This window comes from Lagopus muta, chromosome 6, assembly GCF_023343835.1.
Source record: "Lagopus muta isolate bLagMut1 chromosome 6, bLagMut1 primary, whole genome shotgun sequence".
NCBI lineage: Eukaryota > Metazoa > Chordata > Aves > Galliformes > Phasianidae > Lagopus > Lagopus muta.
The window spans coordinates 11,644,815-11,670,780 of record NC_064438.1 but is presented as its reverse complement, the minus strand read 5'-3'; the positions used below and the strand labels follow the sequence as shown (position 1 = coordinate 11,670,780).

At 42.4% G+C, this 25,966-nt stretch overlaps 1 protein-coding gene across 1 annotated transcript in view; it reads left to right on the top strand.

Annotated features, from left to right (window-relative positions):
* Positions 1-698: 698 nt before the first annotated feature.
* The window catches only part of PLEKHA7 (pleckstrin homology domain containing A7), a 171,479-nt gene continuing 146,211 nt past the window's right edge, over positions 699-25,966 (top strand). Inside the window, exon 1 of the mRNA XM_048947782.1 lies at positions 699-769. Within this exon, the coding sequence (XP_048803739.1) occupies positions 714-769 (56 nt within the window). The 5' untranslated portion in view covers positions 699-713. The remainder of the gene's footprint in view (positions 770-25,966) is intronic.

Here is a 25,966-nt window from a genome sequence, read left to right as displayed (position 1 = left end):
CCTCCCTTGCTACCAGCTCCTCTGATGCAGGGAGGCTTCTCTTTTCTTCAGAGAAAAATAGCTTCGGGGGCTCTTGAGCCCCAGTACACGAGGACTCCTCTAATGCACTGCAGCTGTTCTCTGACCTGATGTGGTAAGGTTGGTTCACAAAAGCCTCCCTTGTGTTTCCACTCTTGCAATCTGTCCAGATCATTCAGGGCCACGGGGTGTATGAGAGGCTTATTTCACGTGGCTGGTAAGCAGCTACGTTTGAAAGTTCACTGCTAAGGTACCCTACCATCTTGGAGTGTTAAGAACGGTGGTGATGCTTCAGAACCATGGCTGGGACATGAGAAAACTTGTTTTCCTTCTGTTACAAAGTTCTCCATTACATGTGGCACACAGGGTAGAACAGAGTTCTTTGAAATATAGGTTGCTTTTTCCATTCAGATTTTCATCTCTTTCTATTCCAGGTTCTTCCTTGGGAGCATGAAGCTCCCCTCTGTTACCTTTCATTGGCCTCACCCTGCACCTGACTTGGAATAAGAAATTATTCCAAGCTTCTCTGCTAGCCTGTGTTTGTCCAGGACTAATAGCTGTGTACCTTAGTTCCCATTAAGGAAACTTTACTGCTTTGTAAATCAGTCAAGCCAATGCTCTTCCATACTTCTACATGACCTGAATGTAGCTTAGCTTGGATTGAGTCAGTGGGGTTCACCTAGAGCAGCATTCAAATGCATGAACAGGATACATTCTCATCACTCCTTCAATTCATCCTGCAACCAAAAAGGTGAGTCTTTATTCTTAAATAAACAGGTGATAGCCACCACAAATTGTGCCTTCATTTTTAGAGTGAGACTGGGAGGTGTCTGGTAGGATGGGGAAAAATTAACTGGACATGGGCTGAAGGAAAGATTTGATGTGGGCACATCTGGAGGACTTTCAGTTCTGAGTATCTGTTCATCACCAGTGTTTCTGTGGTATATGACTAGTTTCCTTGTGGATGCAAACAAGAGCTTGTATGAAAAAATAAGTCGTTCTCGTAGCTCGTTTCAGTAAGGGAAATTGAGCACCAGTTATTCTGCTAAGTCATTACTGCTGCTGGAGATAGTAATTTTCTGTATCTGAAAAGGGCTAAAAAATGTATTATCCGAGCTATAATACTAACAATCATTAAAATCAGAAAAGAATTGGATTTATGAGCATGTAACTGGCAGTGTATGCTCCTCTGCTTTTTCTGGAAAATTGAGCTTCTGAAGTTTTCAGTTTCTATCAGTGGGCTTTTGACAGTATTCAACTCAAAATCAGTTCATGTGAGTTAATTCCAAATAGCAAACTATGGATGAAAAATATATAATGGTTTTCTGAGTGAAGGATTGTGTATCCCTGTCTTCCACTGTTTTCGGTGTCACTCACAGCTTGTGGAAAATAATGTAGTTATAAAGCACTGCATGTAACCCCTTGGATTGCAGGGCCCAACTCCTTGTTCCTGCTTAAATAAAGAGCAGTAGGGACCCTTGAACGCACCGAGAGCAGTTTTGGGACATGCACAGCTCTGGGGTAGTGGTTCTGGTTTAGACCAATGGTGCCTCCCTTTCATGCCGTTGTTTTGTTTCTTTTTCAATGCTAGGATCAAACTAGTGGACAAAAATGCGCTCTGTTGCTGGGAAGTCCCTCCAGTAACTGCATCGTTTGCATGACAATACATTGTGGTGCCCTGGTAACGTCCCCCTGCCAGTACCTTGGCAACAGGAGCAGTTCAGCAGTGCTCGCTGCACAAATGGGATGTCTGTGAATGTCCATTTCTTGCTTCCAAAGGATTTCTAGACACTTGGATTGGATAAATGGAGGCTTCCCTCCTTCTCCATCTTCTCATGCTTTTGGGATAAATGTTTTTTCTGGTCAGCCCTTGTAAGGATCGGTGTTGCTGACAAGCACAAGTTCTTTCCTGCCACCTCCAGATTTACTGAAGACGTTAACCAGTGTAGATTTAGTAACTGGAGTTGCATCACTATAGAAGTATAACATGAATGGCGTAGCAATATGTATTGGGAACAGCAATAAATGGTGATGCTGTCCTGCAGGACTTGGTCTCTGGCATAGCAGCACTGGCAGGTAGTAGCACATGGAGGCTTGCTCAGGACATAGGACAAAAGGAGGTGAAGTGTGTTCTGTTACATCAACCTTCCAGCTTGAGGTACAGTGTGACAAGTAATTATGCTGGCTGTGCCTGAGGCAAGAGGTGTACCTACATTAAAAGATCACCCGTGTTTTCTAGTGAGTGCTGGTTTTACAGGCTAATATTTTATTCCCTTTGAGGCTGCTCACTCAAGACCCCTTTTCAGGTCAGAATTCTCCTTCTTCAGAGCCAGGAAGGGGCTTTCAAGTTTAGTGCGGCTGTCAGGGATCAATCTCTTTTGCAGTTCCTTCAAGTTCTTTATGATGCAGATGAATAATTTCTGTAGATTCTGAGTCCCTGTGTTATGCCAGAGTGGGAAGAGAGTGGCTGGTGTTTTGAACTGTAGAAGCTGGGTGAAATAACCAGTGACAGCCATTAAAAATTGATCAAGTTAAACGAACTTGGGAAAGATCCAAATCTCAGAGGATCAGTTCTGATGGTGAAGGCGTTGAGATTTGCAGGATAGGGGGTGGAAGCATATCTCCCAGTATAATATAAGCTGTTGGACACTGAGGCACACTAAAAGCTGAGAGCACTTGGGTTTTTTGTTTGTTTTAAACAATGGAAAAACTAACTTTTTTTTTTCCTAAAGTAGAGTTTGTCAGCTTTTGACAGTCTTATCAAAAGGAGGACTATAATAACATTTCAGAAACTGATGACAGAGTAATTCCTATCTTGTGTACCGTCTATTCATTTACAACTCAAACTCGTGGTACAAGTAAGTCCTTAGGTATCACTTGTAGAATCAGATCCAAATTGTGTTTTGTTCTAGCATTTCCCCATTCAGCCATTTGGAAAGCAATACAAAACATATTTAAAAGTAGTATTTTGGTAGTTCAGGTCAAGCAAGTTCCTCGAAAATGTATGTGATTAACAGATAAAACCCCCATAACTGTCCTGTGATGTACAAGATGACTCCATATTTCAGTGTTCTCCACTTCCAGTGCTGTTGTGGTGATGTTTGTGAGTGTGGCAGTGTTGTGTTATGACCGTGAGTAGACAATTGCTGGAGAAAGTGTTTGGCTTCCTGCAGCTCCCCAAGTGTGACTGCAGCTCTGATGCTATTATAACACCTCTGTAATGGTGTCTAGCTTTTATGTAGTGCTTTTGGCCAAGGAATTGCAGTGCTCTGGATGGGAATAGAGTACCACTGTAACCCACCCTTTACTGTGAGACAGGCACAAAACAGGAATATCTTGGCTGGGGTGGGAGGACTACTAAGTATGGTGCTCTGATGTCCTGAACGCCAGCCCTGAGTCCTTGTGAGCCCATAAGGTTACACTTTAAACAAAGGTGGGTGTTTATATGCAAATGGAAGATGTGGAAGTGGTGCACAGCGCAGCACAGAGGCAGTTTAAAGTGGCACAAGGGGATGTAAAGCATGACACTTAGTCCTGATGCAGGATACTGTAGTGTGACTGGGTGAATGATAGTGGGCAGTGGTTGATGCCCCTTTTTGCCTTGATGGATGCTTAAGTTTAAGAATGAATGTAGTAATTCCCCAATCTCTTTCAGTCTAGAATGTGGAGTCGGCTGGGCCTAGCTTCCTTACATGATAGAGCTCAGGGAAATGGACCCAAATGTTGTCTCAGAGCTTTGTCTCTCTGTGCTGCTGTGGGACACGGAACTTCATGCTCAAACCACCTCAGAGCAGGACATGATGTGTTCTCCTGTCAATCTTGTCTTTCTGTGTATTGCAAACTATGACAAAGGATACATAGGGCAGGAAAAGGTAGAAATTTAGTACTGTTGTATAACTAAGACTGGTACTGGGCTTACAAGTTTAGTAGTAAAATACTGTGCAGTTACAAGTATTCCTTCTTGCATCCTGGCTTTTAATCTTTAAACATGGAGGTAACTTACTAGTGGTGTTGGAAAGCAAGCCCTGTCAGCATCAGACTATGGTGTAGTTGCAGTGCATACAAAAATATTGGCCATCAATATAATTTGTCTTCCTATTTCTTCTCATGTGAACTAGGAATGGGAACTTTCTTCTCCCTATATATTCAATAGGAGAATGTAGCTGCTATGAAGAAGTTTTTGGGTTAGGAATATAGTCCTACGGGTCTGCACTGTCCACCTTCTTGTCTCAGAAAAATGTGACAGACTGTGGATTATGATTGTGATGCGTATTTTGAGCAGTGACTTTATTTCTGCTCCCTAGGCCTGAGTACTTCTGCACTTAGTGAAGAGCAGAGACTGATCAGAAGACATGTTAAAGTACCTGTGGTTCTGGTTTTGTATTGGGACTTTCTCTGATGTATGCCAAATTCATAGCTGGGATAGTCTGAGTGCTATCTCCTCCATCATTGTACTTCCAAGCCAACACATCCTGGTGATCTGCTAAAGGCACCTCATTCCCAGGCTAGAAGACTTTCTCAGCAATAGTAGTACCTGTTTCCATATTATCTTTCCCCAGAGGACACAAAGATGTGATTACAGTAATCCTATGACCCTTCCATCAGTCATACATGCAGCACTCTGTTCAAATGCAGCTTTACTTGCTGCAGTGCTATCAACACACAAGTTAAGAATCAGTTTAAACAGAAGCTTTCCAATTGAGTTGTGGGTGTTTACTTCTCATCACCAGGAAATTGTTCTGGTTTCAAACAAGAAACCACAACCCGTTTGGTTGTAGGACAAAATGTCTGTCATCCCAATGAAGCAAGAAACTGGTGAATGTCACTTGTGGAGGTCGGTAGCTGGACTTCATAGAATCAGTGCAAACCTTTGTCATGTTGCAAATGCTCCCTTTGTTCATATTTTTCTGTACAGTCCTGACACAGCTTGTCTTTTCTATGATCTTTGTGAGTCTCCTGTTCTCTTTCTCTACTTCTTGGGGTTTTTTTCTGGTTGTTGTTTTTTAAACAATGGAAAAACTGTATTGTTTATTCTTAAAATGAAGTCCTTGCCATCAAGCTCAGTTCTGACAGCCTTGGCAAAGCAAGGACTATAAATTTACAACTGAAGAAGACTGGTTCTCTGTGCTTCTCTTCAGCATCTCTATGAGGAGTGTAAGTGGAGTCACAACTGTTGTGCCAACAGGTGCTTTTGATGGCTATGATTTCATTGGCAGTCCCACAGCCTGGACTCACAGGGAACGCAATCTTTCTTCCTTTATTGCTCTAAGCTGAGGTAGATTCAACACCTGCCTTAAATTGCAGGAATCTCTTTGTGGAGGAGAAGGAGGGGGGAAAAAAGTTTTATCACTAGTTTACTGACTAACCTGGGAATGAGCTGTCTCACAGCTGTTGGCATCCAGGCTGGCTTCTGGTGGTGGGAAACATGCACAAATCCATGGCTCAAAAAAAAGCCGATCCTCACGCATGTCAATATGGGCTTCACTATACCTTGCTCAAGATCACATGAAGAACTGAGGTGGTTCTGCTGCTTTGTGTGCTTAGCATCTGCACGTGTTTGAGGCTGAGTGAGCAAATGGCAGACCCATACAGCTCTGGTAGGCACTGACTTAATTCCTGCTTGGTGACATTTATCTTTTCAGTTAGATGTGGTTCCTGACTTTTTCATGAATTCTGGATCTAGAAATAGAGGCACAGACATGCAGATTAATTAAGAGCCTTTTGGCCCCTAGTTTTTAGTTTGTCCTTGGGTTGGCCCACTCCTGTTTACTGCCTGGTTATTGTTGCTATTATTCTTGTTTAATGAGATAACCTAAATAATCTCATTTCAGTTTCACAGATCATTAGATCCAACAAGCTTATTAATAAGGCATTTGTGAGCTCTTTATGCTCACTCAGCTGTTTTCATTCCCCAGGAAAGAACCGTGCTGAACACTTTGTGGTGGAATGTGTTTCTTCCCTCCTGTGAAGGGTCACCTTTCCATGCAGCCAGTAATGCACAGCAGGTGCAGGGCTATTTCACTCCACTGGCAGTAGGATGAGAGGGAGCAGGGACATTCTCATGCCTGCTTTGCAGTGATGATCAGAGGCAAGGAAACACTAGGGGGACCATGTAGTTCATTGCTTCCCCATCTTTTTAGGCAGCGTGTTTACCCGTGCAGCCACTTACACATTCTTCACACGCCTCCCCAGAGTGCATTGGTCACAGCCTTGTGCCCCATGCCTCATTTGCTCTTGTTAAGATCCTCACCAGTGAGGCACAGAGTGCGGTGCAGGTGCATCTGGCAGCATGGCAAGGAGCAAAGGTGTGCGTCCATGGTTAAAGTACGTGCGGAGTCCTGCTTACCCTGCGTGTTTCCCATTGGTACTGATAACCTGCAGCCTCTCTGAGTGCTGTGGCTTGGATTCTGCTGTTATTTAGAGCTACTGAAGGGCTGCTTGGCTATTTGTACACGTGCTGCAAGAGTGTCGTTTCAAACAATGAGCATTCCCTAAGGAATCGAAACAGTCAGTTATATTATGCTTTTGTCAACAATGGAAAACACTCCTGTTTTCCTGCAGAAATATAGGATTAAATGTAAAGAGCAATGAATGCCATGCTACCTTTGTTAGGGTGAATCTGTAAGTGGAAAATGTGAGCTCTTCTATTCACAACAGTGACAGCTCTCATGCTCAAACTGTCACTGTGGTTTGAAGGTAGATATCTGTTGCTGACTGAGAACAGCAATCAAACAGTGAAATGGCCAATGGAGAATGGTTAGAGAAATCAGCCCTGTTTAATGAAACAATGTCCAACAATGGTTGGACAAAGTGGTGTGGGCCAGCACTGGATGCTTCTCTGCTCTGTGAACCTACTGTACCTCTGCTGCGACCTACCTGTACTTGAGATGTAAATGGGAAGAACTACTGAAAGTGACTGTCGCTGTGGGCTGCAACCTAACAAGCCACGTGTGGCACGCAGACAACAGCCTGTATTACTTTTAAAGCTGAAATTTGCTACAAAGGCAAGATCCAAATCAAACAACAGCTGATGAAGTGTTAGTGTGCAATGAAACCATTTTTCTTGTGGAGAAAAGCCTTCTGCTCCACATGGTTTCACTTTGGACCTGTCCTCACTACTACAGTGCTATGAAGGTCAGCTTAAAGCCCTGCCTCTTGTGCAGCTTGCATTCACCTGCGGAAGTATTTAGCTTGATCCCTTCAAGGGAATGTTGCCTTGAGACTCCCTTAATGCAGCAGTGGGGGGCACAGGCTGTGCATTTCCCTTTTCGTACCAGTGTTGCTTAAGCAGGATTAGGCATTTTCCACCTCAGCCCTTGTTCCTCACCTTTTCTGAAGTGCCTGCAAAGTTACCGATGCAGCAGGATGGTAAATTGGTGTGAGAACAAATGTAGTTTGGCAAGAAAAAGGAAATTGTATATTATGTTGGAAATCAATTGGAGGCATGTTTGGTTTTTCAATTAGAGTTCTCTGGTCTGGTTTACTGTGTCACTACACAAACAGTTCTGTGGAGCACAGGTAGGAACAGATCTCTGCCTAACAACAGAGAGGGGCCGTATAGAGTTCACTTTCATGGGTGATGGCATGGCCAGAAAAAGTGAGCTACCCCAGGCCATCTGCAGTACATGATGGCACTGTCACCTCGGTTATGCCCATGCTGCAGGGTGGCACTCAGGGTCGCTTCCAGGCACAGTTGTGTTGTGTGCTGCCCAGTCTCTGCACTAACCACACTGCTGCGTGCTGCAGCATGAGCTGTGTTCTAACTGTCCTTACATGCTGATTTGAAGAGCAGGGAATGAGCTTAAGGGGTAGATAATCCGAGCAAACACTGTGATGAAAACAAGTCCCTTACCTCAGCTATCACTAAAGACTTTTCTGTCCTCCTAAATCTCTGTCTTCGCTGTCCTTCAACAGCAGCAGCTGCTCTTCTGACAGAGTACAACTGAGGGAATTAATTGATCTGTAATGACAAGTCTCCTCTTAGGAGCTGGCCTTCTGTTCTTTGTAAATGGATGGCAATCTGTAGCTGACAACAGACCCTTTCCTGTACGGAAACAACCGTGCAGTTCTTCTCAAACTCCCCTTCACACTACTCTCTGTGAGCATCTATATGAGAATTCTCTTCTTCAGACCTCAAGACGTGCTACACGTTTTTCTCAGTTTCTTTCAGATCTGTTGGTGTATAGGATAATTAAGTGCTTCGGTATCTTGTCATAAAATGCCACTTTTCAGAGGAATTGTCTTAATGAGCTTGTTTTTCAGTACAGCAGAGGCTCATTTATTAGCCCCATGTATATTTTTAGAGCGTGGCATTAGTCAGAAAAGCCCATTAGATCGTTATGTGAGTGGCTGAATCAGCAAACTGTATCTGCTGCTATCCTGTCAAAGCAGTAATGTGAACATTATCAAAGTGATTAAAAGCCATTCATTCATTTTGCGTTTGAGTTGACAAGTTCATTCCTGTAGCAGCATATGCTATGAAGCCGTATGAAAGGAGATCTAAAAGCTCATTCAAGCTAAAGATCTACCTGTGTGTGACAGATGCAATCAAAATATGCCAATTGAGTGAAATCTCGGACGCATGTGTTGTGTCATGTGGCAGGTTGTCAGTGGCAAAGCAAAACGAGTCTTAGCCTGGAACCCTTTTTAAAGAACGTGCATCTTTGTGATGTGAGTTTAAAAAAGAAAAAAAGTTGTGCACATTTGAACATAGCAAGATTTCTGTGACTGTCATCAGCCTTCATCTCTGGAGCTTCAGAGCAAAAATAGCGCTGCTGGTCTTTGCTGGAGTGTTGTTATGGGATGCATTTGACCAGTGGGTTTTCTGACTCTTGGGTCCCCTGTGGTAGCTGTTGATGGTGAGTATTTCAGATGCTCTTCTTGGGCTTGGTTGGAGGAGGATTACATCTGTCCTGGGTTACTTGTGTACAGAGGAGAAGCTATGTGAAGTATAAATATGCGTTGACATTGTTGTTAAGACATTTCAGAGAAAGCAGATTGGACAGAAGGGTTCCATTTCTTGGGGCTGGCATGGCACAGTCCAATCTGACTCTCTTCTCTTGTGAGCCGTTTCCAGGGTGCTGTTCCTCCAAGGAGCTGCTGCTCCAAAATGCATCACCTCAGCCACAGCAGTGCCACCTCAGGGCTAGGTAGGCTGGCCATTGTGCACTTGAGTGTTGTGCCCCAGAGCTTGTTTCAGCTGCTGTATTACGTGAACTGATACTTGGTTTTGAAGGCAGGGCTTTCCCTCGTGGTTGGCCCAAGAGACAATTTAGATGGTCTTTCCACTTGAGAAGCCTGGGGGTTATTGGAGTAAACTTGCATGATTTGGAGCACTGTCACAAAACAGGGTTATTGCTTATTGAAAGTAGGCTCTGCTTTGTTTTGTTCTGGCTGGGTTTATCTTCACAATCTTAATGTGACTTCTGGAAATCTGTATCAACATTAAAGAGGTGTGAAATTTCAATGATTTGTAAGGTTTCATCTGGAAAAATGAGGAAGATGAGACCTGTTTGGAAACTTCTTGTCAAAAAAAGGCTCTAAATGCTAAATCAAGACCTAAGAATCTGAATGGCACTTGGAGCAGTTTTTAGTGGGAATAGTTCAGCTTCTTTTGTCTAACTGAAAACGTAACAGGAGAAATTAAAATGAAAAAGAAGTCTCAAAACTAATTGGCTGGAGTCAGAGATTTGTGTGCAGATATGGTGGTGTTGAGTTCTGCAAACTGTGCATGGAGGAAGGAAAAGGCAGGAGATGGGAACAGCAAGTCACTCTTTTGTGAAGATCCAACACTTGCTTTCACTTGCGATCACACCTACATTCATGTGCTGATCAGAACAAAGTATGGAATGAGTCCCAAAAGCCCTTGCTCGTGATCCGCTGAGTTATCACACTACATTGTGGGCTGATATGTACCTGTTTATGTACATTTGCCCTTTAATTTTTGATTATTGATCATGCTATGCACAGTTTAGTCTACCATGGTTATCATCATGCGTTTGCTAATACGAATTATGCCCATGTCCATTTTGCTAATGAGTTTGCTAATATGAATTATGCCCATGATCATTTGTACTCACTCTGGGAAAGTAAAGGAAGAGCATCTGGTTTACAAATATGGTGTAAATTCAAATGATGAGATAATCGAGGACTGAGAGACAGAAATAAAGATCTTTCATTCTGATGAGCATGATCTGAATTTCTGGGAGGCACTTGAAAGCTCATAGAATGACATTTAGCTTTGGTCTGATAAATGTATCCCAGAACAGTTTAGAAAAGAGAAGTGGAGCAGCACTGCTTTCTGTGTGAGATCTTGGTGTTGATACAGGCACGAGGATGGACAGCTGGATATTTTACGTCTGAGAAGGTGATGTCTAATGATTGCTTCTAGTGTCTTTTGTCTATCAAAAATCTGAGCATCCGTTTCTATTGGCAATTTGTTACAGTGTGCAACCTTTGCCAATTGGATTGTATTACCACTAAGCTGTGGTACGTAAAGCATCAATATTTCACTTTAAGTGTCTGCCACAAGAGTGCAGTGTTGGTGTAATAAGCTGGGAGTGTGAGCTTCTGGTAGCCTAATTCTTCCATCCAAATGTACACAAAGTACTGTGAGAGAAGTTCACATGTGGTACAGCAAATCTCCTGGGAGTTCAGCTAGATTATGGGATAAAAATGGGGACTGGTTCTTACTTTCAGGTGTTGAGTTTTAAGTTTTACAGGCAATTGAAATGACTGTGGAATCTGTGTGGAATTGCAAGGGCTTATATAAATTCTTCCACGCTGTACTGATGGTCCAAATGTTTGCTCTGATACTCGCTGGCACGAGCACAATGAAATCAGTGCTGTAGCACTATTATCCCAGAGAGAGTAGTTGGTGATGCACATATATTTGTGTGCCGTATAAACAGTTCTGTAGATTCACAGTAAGCACAGCTTCCAGTGAGGTGAGATTCCTCCTGACTTCTCCAGAGCTGGGCTGATGGAGTTGGAGCTGACATATCTTGAAACACCTGTTACTGGATGCTTAGGAGAGGGAAATGCTTCGTGGCAATTTTAGGATGTTTTTTCCACACCCAGGTGGCCTTTGGTGATCTCCAAGGAGGAGATCCCACAGCCTCTGGGCAGCCTGTGCCAATGCTCTGGCACCTGCACAGCACAGTGTTCAGCGGGAACCTCCTGTGCTCCACTTTGTGTACACTGCCTCGTGTCCTGGCAGCAGGCACCACTGAGCAGAGCCTGGCTCCACCTACCTTCCTGTAGGTATCTACAGGCACAGGAAAGATCCCCTTGCAACTTCTCCAGGCTGAACAGATGCAGCTGTCTCAGCCTCTTATCTCATCAGTGAGAAAGGACCAAAGCATATCTGAGCTGATCCGCCAAATGACTGCACTTTGCCAAAACTGAGCTTCATTTTGGCTAAAAATAGTTGTCTTTCCTTATCTAACAATGTTATGTATCTACCATGCCTTCCACTTCCGAAATGTTATCGCAGCTGCAGTGTCCTGCAGCCTAAATTTAGAACTATTCATCCTACTGAATTTTCCACCACAGTATATGGATGCAGAGCAGCAGCTTTGCAAAAAAAAAAAAAAAAAAAAAAAGGTAAGAAAAGCATAATACAGTGCTTATGTTGAAGCTTCATGCTGTCTTTTGTTTGTTCCTTATGTTAAACAATGGCTGCAAAATGTGTAGAGATTTTCCTGTGTCTCAGCTGTTGGTAGTGCTTCTTTTTTTTGCTACTTACAAGCATCCTTGACAGCCTTTTTGTAAAACAGCCTCTTTGAATACTGCACATGAGTCACACAGGGCACAAACTGTGCTGTCCAAATGTACCTCAGTGTAAGAGGTCAGGCTGCAGTGCTGCTTATTGCTGCAAGTTGAACTGGAATGTGAAGTGTGGCAAGAGGAGACAAAGGGTCTCAGTACTTCATAGATACATGGCTTGTCCTGAATTTCTACTGTAAAACAGTTGTAAGCTTCTTTGTCATCTATCTAATCAGAATGTCCTTCAGAGACTAAAATATCTATTGACAGAATAGGTGAGTAAGCCTCTGTGTTTAGTTAGAAGGTGGCTCATCTGCTGATAAAAATGAGCAGAGTTCTTGATACGGTCTTAGTTGCTGTTAGATCTGGTTAACATCGAGTTTGTCTTGGTGCTTTGCCAGTTCTTTTCTGATAACCAGCTAAAAAGTTTGGCATTGTTATATGGAAAGCGAGTTTGTAGAATGTAGTTGCTTTTTCACACTTAACTAGGAACGTGGAAATCTCAAGGGACTTGTAAATGAACAGTAAGAGTGGTTCCCTATCATCTTTGCAGTCACTTCTCTTTTGGAAACTCCATCAAATCCATTGGCACCGAGAATCAAGTTATTTGGTTGGATTCCTAAGCACTGATAGAACTTAAGAAATCCGACAAATTATGGGGGGGGGAAGAGTATTTCTCTGACCTTTTGAACTTCAAAATGCAGCTCCTCATGGTTGCCAAGCCAAAGCAGTTATTCTGTGCAGCTCTGTGGTGTGGGCAGTGCTTAAGGGGGATTTCACGCTCACACATCCTCCTTGCTGGTGAGAATGGAGGCTCCTGCCCAGTGTGGGACTCAGCTTCCTTTTCCCAAGAGGGCTGGCTCTGAGGCTGCCATTCTTCCCTCACATCCTGCTATCTGAGATGCAATTTTGTTGTCATCCACAATTTCAGTGCTTTTCAGAGCACTGCAAATCCCTTGTTAGAAGAGTTGTCATAGAAGTCAATTTTACTGAGAGCAGTCATAAGAGCTCACAGGCGTGTTGCTATTTCAAACTGCCAGGATCAAGTGGGCTCCCACCACAGCTGCTTCGGTTGTGCTTTCTTCTTAAAATTCATGTGATTTAAAAAAAAATAAAAAAAATAAAAAAAAGTTTCTTCTTAAATTTCAGTTAGGATGAAAAGAAATAAGGGGAGAACTGGATCTGAGCATCCTCCCTGGGAAGCAATGTCATTTTATCTAAAGCCAAATTGTTCTCATCAAAAAGGGATTTAATGTTGATTTGCTTTCTGAAGGACCAGATGGGTTTGATGCCTGTCTGAGCTTAGTTGTGTCCTTCCATGTCTCCAGCCACCTCTGACCCTGCTGCTCGGTGTTTCTTCACCAAGAAACCTGCAATCTCAGCTGCTACCTACCTCGCTCACGTTGTTTCCAATTCTGATGTCTTAGCTCTCAGGATAAGCCTGTAAATCCTAGTTCCATTTTGCTGTTTTCTGCTGAGAAGGGCACAGTGCCATTTTTCAACAATTTGGCATTCTTGGGGAGCTCTCATCTGTAATCATCCAGGCTAACTCTTTGGAAAACAGCCTTGGTAATTTCTTTCATAAGAAGCAATTCAGTTTCTTAATGTAACTAGCTCAAAGAGTTCTGTGGCAGCTCACAGTTAAAGCAGCCATTGGGAACGCTCATTACTTTGTTCTTTATCACAGTGATGTTTAGTCAGACATTAAATACACACCACGCTTCGAACTGGCAGTTCTCTTTGTGCATTGTGTGACCCCATACCTGCACCTCTAATCAGTCTGTGGGAGTGCTCGTGTGTCGCGCTTCCTGAGATTAAGAGCAGGTCTTGGAGGGAAAGGGACTCGGGATCAGAGATTAATAATCAGCCTTTTGTTGCCTTTGCCATTCGTCCATTTCAGAATAAAAGACATAGGATGTGAGGGGAGGGAAGGCAGAATTTCAGGCAGCGTGATTTATTCCTGCTTTATTTTTAGATTGCTTTAAGTATTTCAATCAAAAATCAGACGGTTGGTAGAACAGGAACCGTGGGATGCCTGCTCACAACTGGATCAGAGGGAGAAGTCCGTTTACAGAAGGAACGTTCCTGTTCCTAAATACAGATCCAGATCTGAACTTGTGCAAAGCCTTGAGGTGGGCTGTGGTTCATATTTCTCTGGTTGGTGTTTGCCATTGTCGCAGCCAAGGGCCCCTGCTGAGCTCAGGACTTCCTTTTGCTAAATGCTTTATAGGAGACAGGTTCACAGTATGAGGAATAAGGGCGGAACGAGCCCAGAAGAGGAAACATTATTTTCCTTTGTATATTTGTGAGATGACAGCTGAGTTGCAGGGTCGCTCTGAAAGTCAATGAAATATCTGGGAACTGAACCTTTCCTATGCATAACCAGTAAAGCCAAACTGCAAATTAAATCTGGTGGGGAGAGAAACCTTTGTCTCCACCAGACATGTTTGTATAAGAACGAGGGAAAGCCTTGAGCGAGTGTGGTCACAGGCTGTGTGCCTTGCTAAGGAAGTGGAGTTAACTTTATTCCTACATGTCTTTGTAGTAGCATAATAAAGGCAACCTCAGGCAAATCATTCCTGTTCCCATTTATCTAACATACATATTTTAAGACTTACTCTTGTGTTTTACCTGCTTTGATAATGTCACTTTCATTGCTGTCTTTGTCCTCTGCATCCGCTGTCGCTGAGAGCAGCGCGCCAGGGTGATGGGAATTGGGGCACGGATCACACTGCAGCTATCAGTGGGAACTGTGTTCACGCATCAGAGGGAGGACTTCAAAATGTGGGCAACAGAGAGATTCTTGATGTCCAGTAGATACAAAGCGCACTGTATTTCCTTCAAGTGATCATCTTGCATTGTCCTCACAGTGTCAAGCGAGGAATAAACTCTTCTTTCAAATTTACCAGTGTAAACTTGCAGTAGCTGTGCTGGATGCCTGTGGAACCTGATTTGGAATATCTGCTAGTGTTGTGTCACCTTAGTACATGTATCATCTGAATGCTGTAAGGGAACAGCCTTGCAACAGGGGAACTTTGTAGAGAAAAGCTTTAAATAGTACTGGCTCTTTCTTCCTGCTGCTCAAAACTTTCCCTGGGGCTATTATGCTGGATTGTTAGAGAGTACAGTGAGTGCATGTCCTGTATGCCAGCAGGTAAACTGGCTTAATTTCAATAAATTGGCTTCAATAAGCAGCAGCAGCAGGCTGTATCCTTTACTAACCTTGGAGCTGATTAGTATGGAAGCTGCGTATTCATCTCAGAAGGTGCCTGGTAACCCAAAAATAGTTCACACCAGCGTTATTAAGCAGAAAGTAAGATCTTGGAGCGACATTCTGAGGCAGTCTCAGGTAGGGCTGCACAGACATGCCATTGAGTGTCCCTCTGGTTTTACACACGTGCACCAAACCCAGACTCCATAGTGCTCTGACTTGGTGACGCATACATTCAGTTATTGTGAACATGGCCACAAGATCTTCTAAATCAGACAACTCAGCAAGCCCTATTCCCTGACCCTGGGTCTCAAGAAGAGGAACTGCAGCCTGCCTGCATCTCTTCCACAACATTGGATGGAGCCTGTGGTGCTCCATTCCTGCTAATTTCTCTCTATCTGGGATGCTCTCAGTCACACAAGAAGTGCACGTGCTGGTAGAAAACCGAGTGCTGCATGGGGAAAATTTCAGCAGAGGGAAAGCTTTGGGATTTTGAGTTCAGTGCCACCACAACGGCTACCTTGAGCAATATGCTCCCAAATTACAGGTAAAGTACTGATGCCATGACCTGGCATAGGTGCGGGCAAGTTGGATCAATTTAATGAGCCTCAGTGGTGCGTTTGTGTTGGGATGTGGGTGAGCTTGGATGGACTCCAGAATTGTGATGGATGAAGACCATGTCTGAAACAGGGACACAGGCAGCTTGAGCTGTTGGACTGAGGTGGGGGATATCAGCACAAACTCTGCCAGTAGATCCTCAGTGTGCACCAGGAGTGTTTTGCTGTGGCAGTTTCCTGGATTGGTGAAGTAGTCCTGTTGTACAGAAAACATTGAACCTTCTTGTCCCTCAGCATGTAGTATTTTATTTTTCCAGGAATGTTTTTGTGAGTGTGCCTACCTAGCAACTTGGCTCTGATCTCACCTCTCCCTTTCTCGTTCAGAGGAAGACAATACAAGTCCCACATCCACAGCAAATCTGCTTTAAGAAGGCAAAATTTCTGTTTGTCATGGCAAGGAATTTTGGCTGGAAACAGCTTTGTGATTGTATCTGGGATGCCTGTAACTGCCCAGTTCATGGGCAGTTGCTTAAAGTCTGTGATAAAAGGCTGTTAGCCTATGTTGATGTGTTACTAGTGAGGCTGGGCCATAAGCCTGAGCTTCACTGCATACAGCTCCTTTATATTGGCATCTGTCCATAAGGCCCAGCAGTGCAAGAAATCCACATTCTTCGGTCATCTGATTTGCACACCAAATTTTTTCACATAGAACTGCTTCCATTGGCTCGTTAGAAACTAGCTCAAAACCTATTTGTTTAGGCAGAGAGGATATAGATACAAAGTGAGTAGCAGACCAGGGTTTCTGGACTCAACTCTGTAAGAATCAGTGTGTTCCTTTAAAAACAGATATTGTGAACGTAGGGCATAGGAAACTGGGAGAAATGCCAGCAAAGGAAAGAATGAAGATTAATGCAGGCAGGTCATAGGTAAGTTCTTCACATTTCCTTAGCAGGATGTCAATATGTTAACGTTATTTATGAATTTATATAGGATATTATTATAAAGGCTGCCAATAAGAGGCTGTCATTTTTACCCTAAACTGTAGCAGTTCTTACGTTTCTGTGTGTGGCTTCTGCTGTACAGAGCTGCTACTGTGCTGAGCAGCCTTCATGTGAAGAGAATACATTTCTGATGGGATTATGTTGAAATTGCCCCACTTGTTTCCCTTTGGGCTTATGTTAGATTTAAGATTTGGCTTCTGGATGTGAAAAACAGGCAGACTGATTTGCTGAATTGCTTCCTATTCCCAGGAAACATTTCCAAAAAGTAGAGATGGGATTCTTTTAAAGCTCTTTTTCTCACACCCCTACATAGAGGAGTGAACTCCAGGTTTGTCCAGAGACAAATCTGCCACATTAGGATAAATATTAGCACCTCTCACACACCATGCCCCAGTTTCCTATGGATGCTCCAGTTTTCCAGTTGTAGCCAATTACATCCGAAACGAATGCTTTGTCCTACTTTCACTAAAATAACACCTTACTTTATGAAGTGCCCATTATCTCAGGTTCTTGCAGAATTGTACAAATGACAAAAATACCTCTTTAATACCTGTGCGTGCTGCTGGGAGATGGAGGTGGCAATAGGAAATGGAATTTGCAGTGACAATAGTAATGATGAAAAAAAAACCTCACGGAGTATTGTACGTTGAACTTAGAATTAACAGGTTTGAAGATGCTTGCATTTTGCAGTGTCTGAGATCGCGTACTGAATCGGAGTCTATAAGTAAAGAAAGAATCATTTTCTGCTCTTTTCTGTCCCAAATACCTTTGATTTCAACATAAAAGCCCTGATGGGTGTTGTCAGGATTCCTGTGGATTTCTATGACATCTCCCAGTAAAAATCCACTGTTCTAATGGTTTTTAGCTATGGGGTTTCTTCACTTTTGGTCGAATATTATCAGCTTAATAAAAAAGCTACTGTTCTGTCTTTATTTGGCAGACTGTGTCTGCCAAATGAAAGTTCCTCACAAATTAATTAAAGATTACTTCCCGCTCTGCCCGGCGTTCCTCAGCAGCAATACTGCCAGTTTTTTTCAGAACTCATGCATGACCTTCTCAGAGAAGCTCTGTTGAGCAAAAAAACAAAAAACAGCCCAGCAAACCCCAAACCTTGCCATAAGCATACCTTTGACTCAATGCTACTCAACATAATGCAGTTCCACTTCTTACTTCTTCATTCATTGGCGAGAAAGGATTATGCTTAATCCTCTCAACAGCCTCATATTTGTGATGTGCTGGCATCTTTTCTGTACATTGTGCTCTGTCAATTATTACAGAGGCTATTAGAGAGATATGGGTATAAGACATTTCAAATTGTTGAGCTGGCAAATGTTTATTCTAAGTGGCTTTTGATTCCTGAGGAAATTCCAAGAGGGTTTGAATTGTTCCTTTACTGTTTGCCTTGTATGTTAATTTTCTGTGGTGTGCTGGGTTGTTTGTTTGCTTTTGGCAGAGGTACACTAAATATTTGTGCCAGTGAAACTGTTCTAGAGTAAAAATGGCACCAAATGTAAGTCAAAATGTTTTTCAAGTCAATTTACTGAAGCTCAAGCAAAGTTGATGAATTATCCATGCTGCAACCATTCTTGCGTGGCTAAATTTCTTTCCTTCCTACCCATGTATGAGTGGTGTTATCCCTCTTCAGAGATAGTAGCTGCTGTAGGTGGCAGCTATAAAAATGGCATATAGTTTTTTTTTCAACTTGAGGTTTCAAGTAATGCTCAGAGGAAACAATATGACAAGTTGTAGAAGTCCAACAAGAAGGATTTTCACTGTAAACAACAGAAACGTTGCTTATTCTTCAGTACGAAACTTAATAGAATTTCCTCAGTATCCAATCAAGTTTTTAGGATGTGGGAATTTGCTGTTCAGAATTGAAACCATTACTTTCTTCTTCTTCTCTGCAGAACAATCTGTATATTGGTCCTTGATTTAAAAGTTCTTCATTATTCCATGGCTACCCCTGGGTCCCAAAACCTGAAATTCAGTTAGACTTCCACTGTGTGGGTTTTGACTTGAAGAACTGGAGATAGAAGGAAGGGAAGCAAGACAAGAGTTATCCAGCAGACAGAGCACTGGCCTTGCACACAGGAGACGGTGTTTACCTTTGGGAGTCTGTGACTTCACATGAGTTACTCCCCATCTCATCTCTGTTCTTGCTTTTTGTCTACCTTGTCCTTTTGGTGGCTTTACTCTTCTGAATAGGAATGGTCTCTTAACACCTGTTTGCCAGGCACATTGTAGCAGCACCTTGATTGTGATTAAGGTCTCCAGTCATTGCAATGCCACTACAGTTAATGGCTTGCTCAGCCTCCCTGCTGCCAGGAATTGTGAGTATGTTTCCCTGGACTTTTGTTCCTGGAAATACTATCTCCCATCTCTCCTTTGTCTAAGACAGTGTTGTGTCTTGGGAATGGATAAGGTTTGCTTTTATCTCTTTCACTTTCCTTTTGTGCTTTGTAATGTTTTCTTACCCTCTGTGGCAGAGAAGACATTACATAGCAGTGACCGTGCCAGCCCTGCTGGGACATACGGTTCTCTCTGTGAGCTTCCAGCCATGGAAGCCACGTCAAAGCATGTATGTTAGCTAATGTGTAACTAGCTGCTTTCTACTGCTGTTCTTTCTTAGCCAATACTCTTTTTCTTTTTTTTTTTTTTTTTTTCCTTTCCTTTTTTTTCTTGCCAGCACTTTAGTGTTTTCATTTCCTCCTTTGCTTAGCAATATTGGATCTCTTCGATCATTGGATCCAGCCTACTGCTATCATAGGTACAACAGCATTCAATTCCTTTTCTAAAATGGCTAAGTTCTATCTTAAGAACAGCTAGAATTGCTCCCAGTGGATGTCTGTTTTAAACCCTTCGTATTTCACACTTGTAAGTATTATTAGATTTCATCTGTGCTAGTGTACCCAGGATAGCAGAGTCCCATATTGAAGATGCACCATGTGACAAGGGGAAGTTTTGCTGCTGGGCTTATTTTCCCCACTTTTCTAAAAGCCATATCATAAATCAAGAAAATATTCTGTAGCTGTGCCTGTGTAGCTGTATGTGTGTGATGGGGATGGGGTGTGGTGGTATTTTTTTACTCATGTTCTTAATAAATGTACTGTATCTTCAAAGCTTTGTGGAATAGACAGAGCCTTATTTGCAGACAACAGTCGTACTGTTGCGACTGTGTTGTTTTTGGAGATATCTTAAGATACTAGTCAAGTATAAAGGAAGGATTTGGTTCAGGTCAGTTGTGGAAAAGAAGGGAACAAGGGAGGCAAACATTTAGGTCCCTTGAAGATGGAAAAAAGACAAACATTTGAGTGCCTCAGGTCACTTGCAAGGACAGGAAAATGCCACACAAAGAGCCAGGGGAAAAACAGCAGTTTATTCTCATGCATGCAAGTTGGCCATTTTTAACCCTTTGTATCTTCTCCCCATTGCTGTGCTGCCGGCATGGGAAAGTTGACCAACTAGGACCGGCAACAAGCTGTGACATGTGATCTTGGCTCTCCTCAAACATAAATTGCTTTGCAGTCATAACCGGATCCTGCTCAGTCACGTGCCTTTGCCCTTGGTCAAAACAATACATGTCTTTTTTTCAGACTATCTTAAATCATCTGATGTGTCCCCTCAAGGGGAAGATAACACTTAACCAAAGAAGTTGCTGAATTGATTTCATTGCATTGATCCTTCCTTACGTGAACAAAGCCTTACTAAAAGTATTAAAGAAATCGTCCATGACCTTTGGTATGCATCTGACTTTTTCCTGTTGCTTGAAGAAGCCTTTCAGTGCTCATTGCTTCAGGGAATGGGAAAGTAGGAAGCTCACTGACAACTGTTTTCCGACACTAATTTGCTGCCTCTTCGGAGGACAACGGCTTTCACTGAGAGACTTTCCTTCAGGAGCTGAAAAGTAGGTTCTGGAAATGTCATTCTTACAACAGGATGAGGATTTTCAAATGACAAGGCAAATTCATGACAGATAAATTCAGTAAAAATCACTGAACTTATTCAGGCTTAAAATCTGCCTGAATCACATTGCATTAAGTAGGAACTGCATTTCCTGTTCTGCTCCCCCTTACCTGTCTGAAAGCCTTCTCCCTGTCTTTCAGTCTTAGCTGCTCTTTGCTCTCAGGTCATGCGGCACCCTTCGTGAGATATGATTACAAATATTTGCACTTGCTGTACCAACATATATTGCATTGATCACTAGGTTCAGTGAAGCTTGTGTGTGAGTTTGAGGAGGCTGCATCTTTAACAGCAGCCACAAGAATGAAACCTGAGCACAGAATCACAGCCCGTGATGGTACCATGAGGCCTTTCCAATCTTCACAGGCAACAGTGATGCCCAGAATACAGAGGAATTCAAGTGAGTTGTCTTTAAGGTGTGCAAAATAGTTATGAAGTTCCAAGACCTCTTCCCCATGCATCTGATATCTCTGCTGGCCATACGTTATGGAAGACACATAGCACAGATTTCCTTTCAGGAGAATGGAAGTAAGTCAGGGGCCTTTTAAATGTCTTCACTAGGGAAACAACCAAGTGTGAGACCCTGGTGAGATGGGCAAATCTCTAGAACTGAGCGTAATTGTGTTCCTAACAGTAAAAGTTGGACTGAATAATGCTGTATGCTCAGATGAGATAAGTTGCACATCAGTTGTCAAGGTGAAAAGAACTTCAGGCAAACTTGGGCTTTTTTTTTTTTTTTTTTTTTTTTTTTTTGCTAGTACTGATTACTTGTGTTTAATTGGTTAACTCCCTTTGGTTTGATCTCTCAAGTCAGTAATGTGATTAATATTAGAAGGATTTTAGACGTACGGTTGGAATGTGCTGTGTTTTACATGCTACTTCTGCTCGCAGTGTTAGACGCAGGTGTATTCTGAAGAGGCTCATGCCAAATCATTGCCTTTTATTTAAGCAGCTATGTTGGCTGCCCCTTCCCGACACAGCTCCATGCCGTTCCCTCGGGCCCTGTCGCTGTCACACAGAGCAGAGCTCAGCACTGCCCCTCAGCTCCTCTGCTCTGGGCTGAGCCAACCAGGGGACCTCAGCTGCTCCTTGTATGTATTGCCCTCCACACCCTTCACCATCTTTGTTGCCTGCATTTGGACACTCCCCAGTAGTTTTACATCCCTCTTGCGCTGTGGTGCCCAAACTACATCCAGTGCTCGAGGTGAGGCCACACGGCACAGAGAGGAACAACCCCTTCCTGCAACTGCTGCTGATTATTTTGTAATTTGCATTTCCTTCATCTAGAATGCTGTGAATACATGAGTCTCTGAAAACATCATTCGTACTTGATATGCGTTTACACGGCGTAACTCAACATTAAGTATTCACAAGAAATTGTGTTTGTCACAGCTGTGGTAAAGCAGCAGTATTGCAACTGGGGACAGTATTGGGCTGTGTGCAGTCATTTATCCTGGGTATTTGGAGAGCTGCAGTATACCAGTTGTCTGGATGCGTGGCTTCTATTTTGCACTGATGTAAAATTAATTACAATTCCTGATGCCGTACGTGCAGCTGTTTTGTCTTGAGAAAAAGAGAATCACGTTGGGGCAAAACCTTAAATGGAACTCAGAAAGACAAAGGGTGCTGGCACTTGTGTTTGCAAGTAACTCTGCAAGTAGAACAAGAATCAAAATCTTTATTGGTCCAAATGCAAAAAACAGTGACTGCAAGAGGAAATCTTTAGACGTAACCTTCTAGAAAACTGGACTTAATTACATGTAATCTTAGGCTACAATACATTTTAATTAACGTAATGCCTCTTTCTGCTGCATGTTGATTTCTATAAATACCATCTGTGTATACGATACTTCTGAGGAAGCTGGCATCGTGTTGAATTCTGGTGATCTTTCTCCTGGGCAATTTATTCCTCTTTGCTTTTCTTTTCTTTCCCACTTCCCAGCGGAAAGCAGTCTCCATAGTGACCACCGGTACTTATTTTAGCCAATCTACTTACCATGCTCAGCTAATGAAGAAAAATTATATTGAACTTTAAAGTCAGCTAATTAATAAATAGAACATAGCAATATTTTATATTGTTCTTTGCCTACGATGCTGCCGTGAACTATCAAGAACCTTATTTATTTATTTATTGTTGTTAGTGCATTACTCTAGATAAACAAAATATAAACTTCTCTTTTTTTCACACGGAAGGTGGTGATGCACTGGAACAGGTTGCCCAAGGAGGCTGTGGATGCCCCATCCCTGGAGGCATTCAAGGCCAGGCTGGATGTGGCTCTGGGCAGCCTGGTCTGCTGGTTGGCAACCCTGCACATAGCAGGGGGTTGGAACTGGATGGTCCTTGTTGTCCTTTTCAACCCAGGCCATTCTATGAATCTACAGTTCTCTTGTATCTTTTCTTGTGTCCCAAGCTGCACTAGAAACCAGGTGTGAGGAAAGCGTGAGCAATTGCAAATTGTGGATCTTTTTACAGGAGTGGGAAAGATGAGTTAACGGACAAAAAGTTACAAGACATTAATAGCCAAAGCTTTGCTTTTCCTGAGTTCTCATTTACTGTCCAAAGCAGAAATTCCCATGATGTAGAAATGAAAATGCTTGGCAAACAGATGGTTAATTTGAGAAGAAAGATACTTAATTCTGTAGTATTTATTGTACCTGATTTATCTTTTTCCATACTAAATGTCCTCTCATGAAGTATTAGTCTGCCCTTAGAATTAATGGAGCTATTCATCATCATCATTACTGTTATATCAGTTTTTATCACTAGGAATAATATTTAAGTATCACTGCATGTAGAGAATGAAAAAAAATTAGTTTGAGAGAATGACCATTGTTGAAATCTCAGTTTCTCAAACCAATATTGAACTAGTTAAACAGACATTCAGGATCTTTAAGAGATGTAGTGATAGTGCAACAATGGACAAGAGAATTGCATCAGCATGCAGGTCCCACATGGAAATGTGAGATCATCTTGTTTGCTCCTTCTGCTGACGGAAGTCTGTGGTATGGTCTGTACTTTCACAGATGTGTATTTCAGAAAGCTGAGAGAGAGAAAGAATGACAGCTGACTTCAATAGCGTGTAGGACTGGTAGAGATGGACTGAAGGTGCCCAACTGTCCTGGTGTTCCAGCACTTTTCATAGTGTTACTGATGGTAATAAAAGTATTTGAACTTACAAAGTATAGAGGAGAGCTTCAGACCATGTCAGTAAGATGTCAGTCATGTTTTAGAAATGAAGAAGAGCTGTTTCCAAAGGGAGGTGATTTTGCTATTTAATCTTATTATTTACTCTGTCAGATATTCTTGGAGATGTAAATACAGCATTGTCCCCGTATGTGAAAAATAAGGGTGAAATGGAGTGAAAATAAGAGAAGAGACAAAGTTTCTATACCACTTGTTCTTTCTGTCTTCACTTCAGAGAGGACTCACTGGGAAGGAAGCACACTTAGCCATTTAACTGGATAGGACATTAGCAGAGGGCTTTCCTACTCTGAGAAGTAATGAACCCGTCCAATGCACATGCTGATGAGCTTTGGTGGCTTTTTGAAGCAGTAATCTACACTACTTCATTCATTGTAAATGTTTTGCATTTAGAGAGTGCATTTCAGCCAGAGCTTTACAAATAGTCATTAAGCCCCGAAACACTGGTCTGGAATAGATGAATAAATTATATGGGGAAAGTAATCATTAGGAACCACTGTTGTTTTGTCAAATGGTGTACAGTTTTCATGTAACCAAGGACTTAAGTGCAGCAAGTCCTTGACACCTATTTTCACTTTCCTATATGAATATTCATGTGGCTTAAGTTAACACTGCATCCCTGCATCCTGTCAGAATTCAAATTCATCCTCCTCTAATGGAAACTGCTCTGTGGCACTGCTACAGACAATAGTTGGCATCAAATAAAATTGCTCTTTGTTCCAAAACTATGGTTTCAATTCAGTGGTTAATCAGATGCTGACAGCAAACACTCACGATTTCCTTTACGTCCACGTGACAATACAAAAGACAATTGATATGTGACTAGCAGAAGACTCACTCTCCACATTCCAGGCAAATTGGTTTCTGTCAATATACCAATAAACAGCTAGCCATTATATGTCTCATTTTGACCTGCATTTCTTCCCCTTAGTGAGAAAAAGTTGTGCACTGGATGCTCTAACAGATGTATTTTAAAATCTGCAAGTCTTACACTTGGCAAATGCTAAAGTTTGTTCTTCAGACCTTCCTGGAACGTTAGAACTAAAAGAAGAGATGCTTCCAGGGACGTATGGTGGGTTATTAAACAGTTTCTCCTAAACATCCAGCCTGAATTTGATCTGCTGATTTAGTTGCTGGGTTTTTCTCATTACATTAGCATCAACTTCAAGGAAACAAGTGCAGTCAGGGTGGTCATATTAAGAAAAACATAGGCAGAATGGTACCCTTTCTGCACTCTTGGCACCGAAACTGAAATTTGAGTGAGTGGAGCTGGATGTGCGCTGGATCCTGCTACCAGGTCACTAGAACTTGGATGTTCACAGAGCACGTGAGCAAAGCTTGCAGCATCCTGCCTCATCCTGTAACTGCAACATGGACTGTGGGCTATCTGCTTCTCTTGATCTCAATATAGCTACAACTGAAAATCATAAAGCTGATTTCCCATGCACCGTACTTCAATTCTTATCAGAGTTTATTTGATGATATTATCAGTAACAGTCGCTGTTTTTCTGCACCCCAGGAGGGGGCCTGTGACAAAAAGTAGAATTGTTCACATGTTTTTATCTGATTTGCTTTAGCAGCAACAACAACCTCAGAAGCAAGGTTAATTGGAACAATGACCTTCAGCTGGGGCACTTTTTGGGAAATTCACAAGAAAGTGATGAGGATGGCCTGAAGTGAACACGTTAGCTTATTCTCAGTCTCTGGGAATGCCTCAGGTCATGCTCCCCTTCCTAGAGCAGAGCTGCACTCTCCACTGGGGAGCTGGAACCTCCCCCACAGATTTGCATGTAATGGAAGAGTTGTGATGTTTTCTCACAAAAGGCTTTGTTTTCACCATGCCATTGCCTAACCTGAGTCAGAAACGTGTCATGTAAGGATTCATTTGCATATTTTCAAAATTAGTACTGCTTTTACACTGTTGCCATGGGACAACTATGGCAGGAAATGAGCAGCACACCCACATAATTACTGTTGACAGAACACAGTTCCGATTTTATCAAGTGTGATCCCTACGTGATCTGTTGTTAAGGCAGTCATCAACATCTCAATGAATGAAACACTGATTTGCATAGTGTGCAGTGCCCAAAAGAAATGTACAATTGTTATGCTTGAAAAACAGAAGATGTGAAAGACAACTGCTTGACTGGGATGGTAGGAGAGTGATTATTGCTGAGTCTCTGAAGAACAATTAGAGTTGGTTTTTATTAAATTTGCATGTTATGATTATCGTTGAAACTGAATCAATATG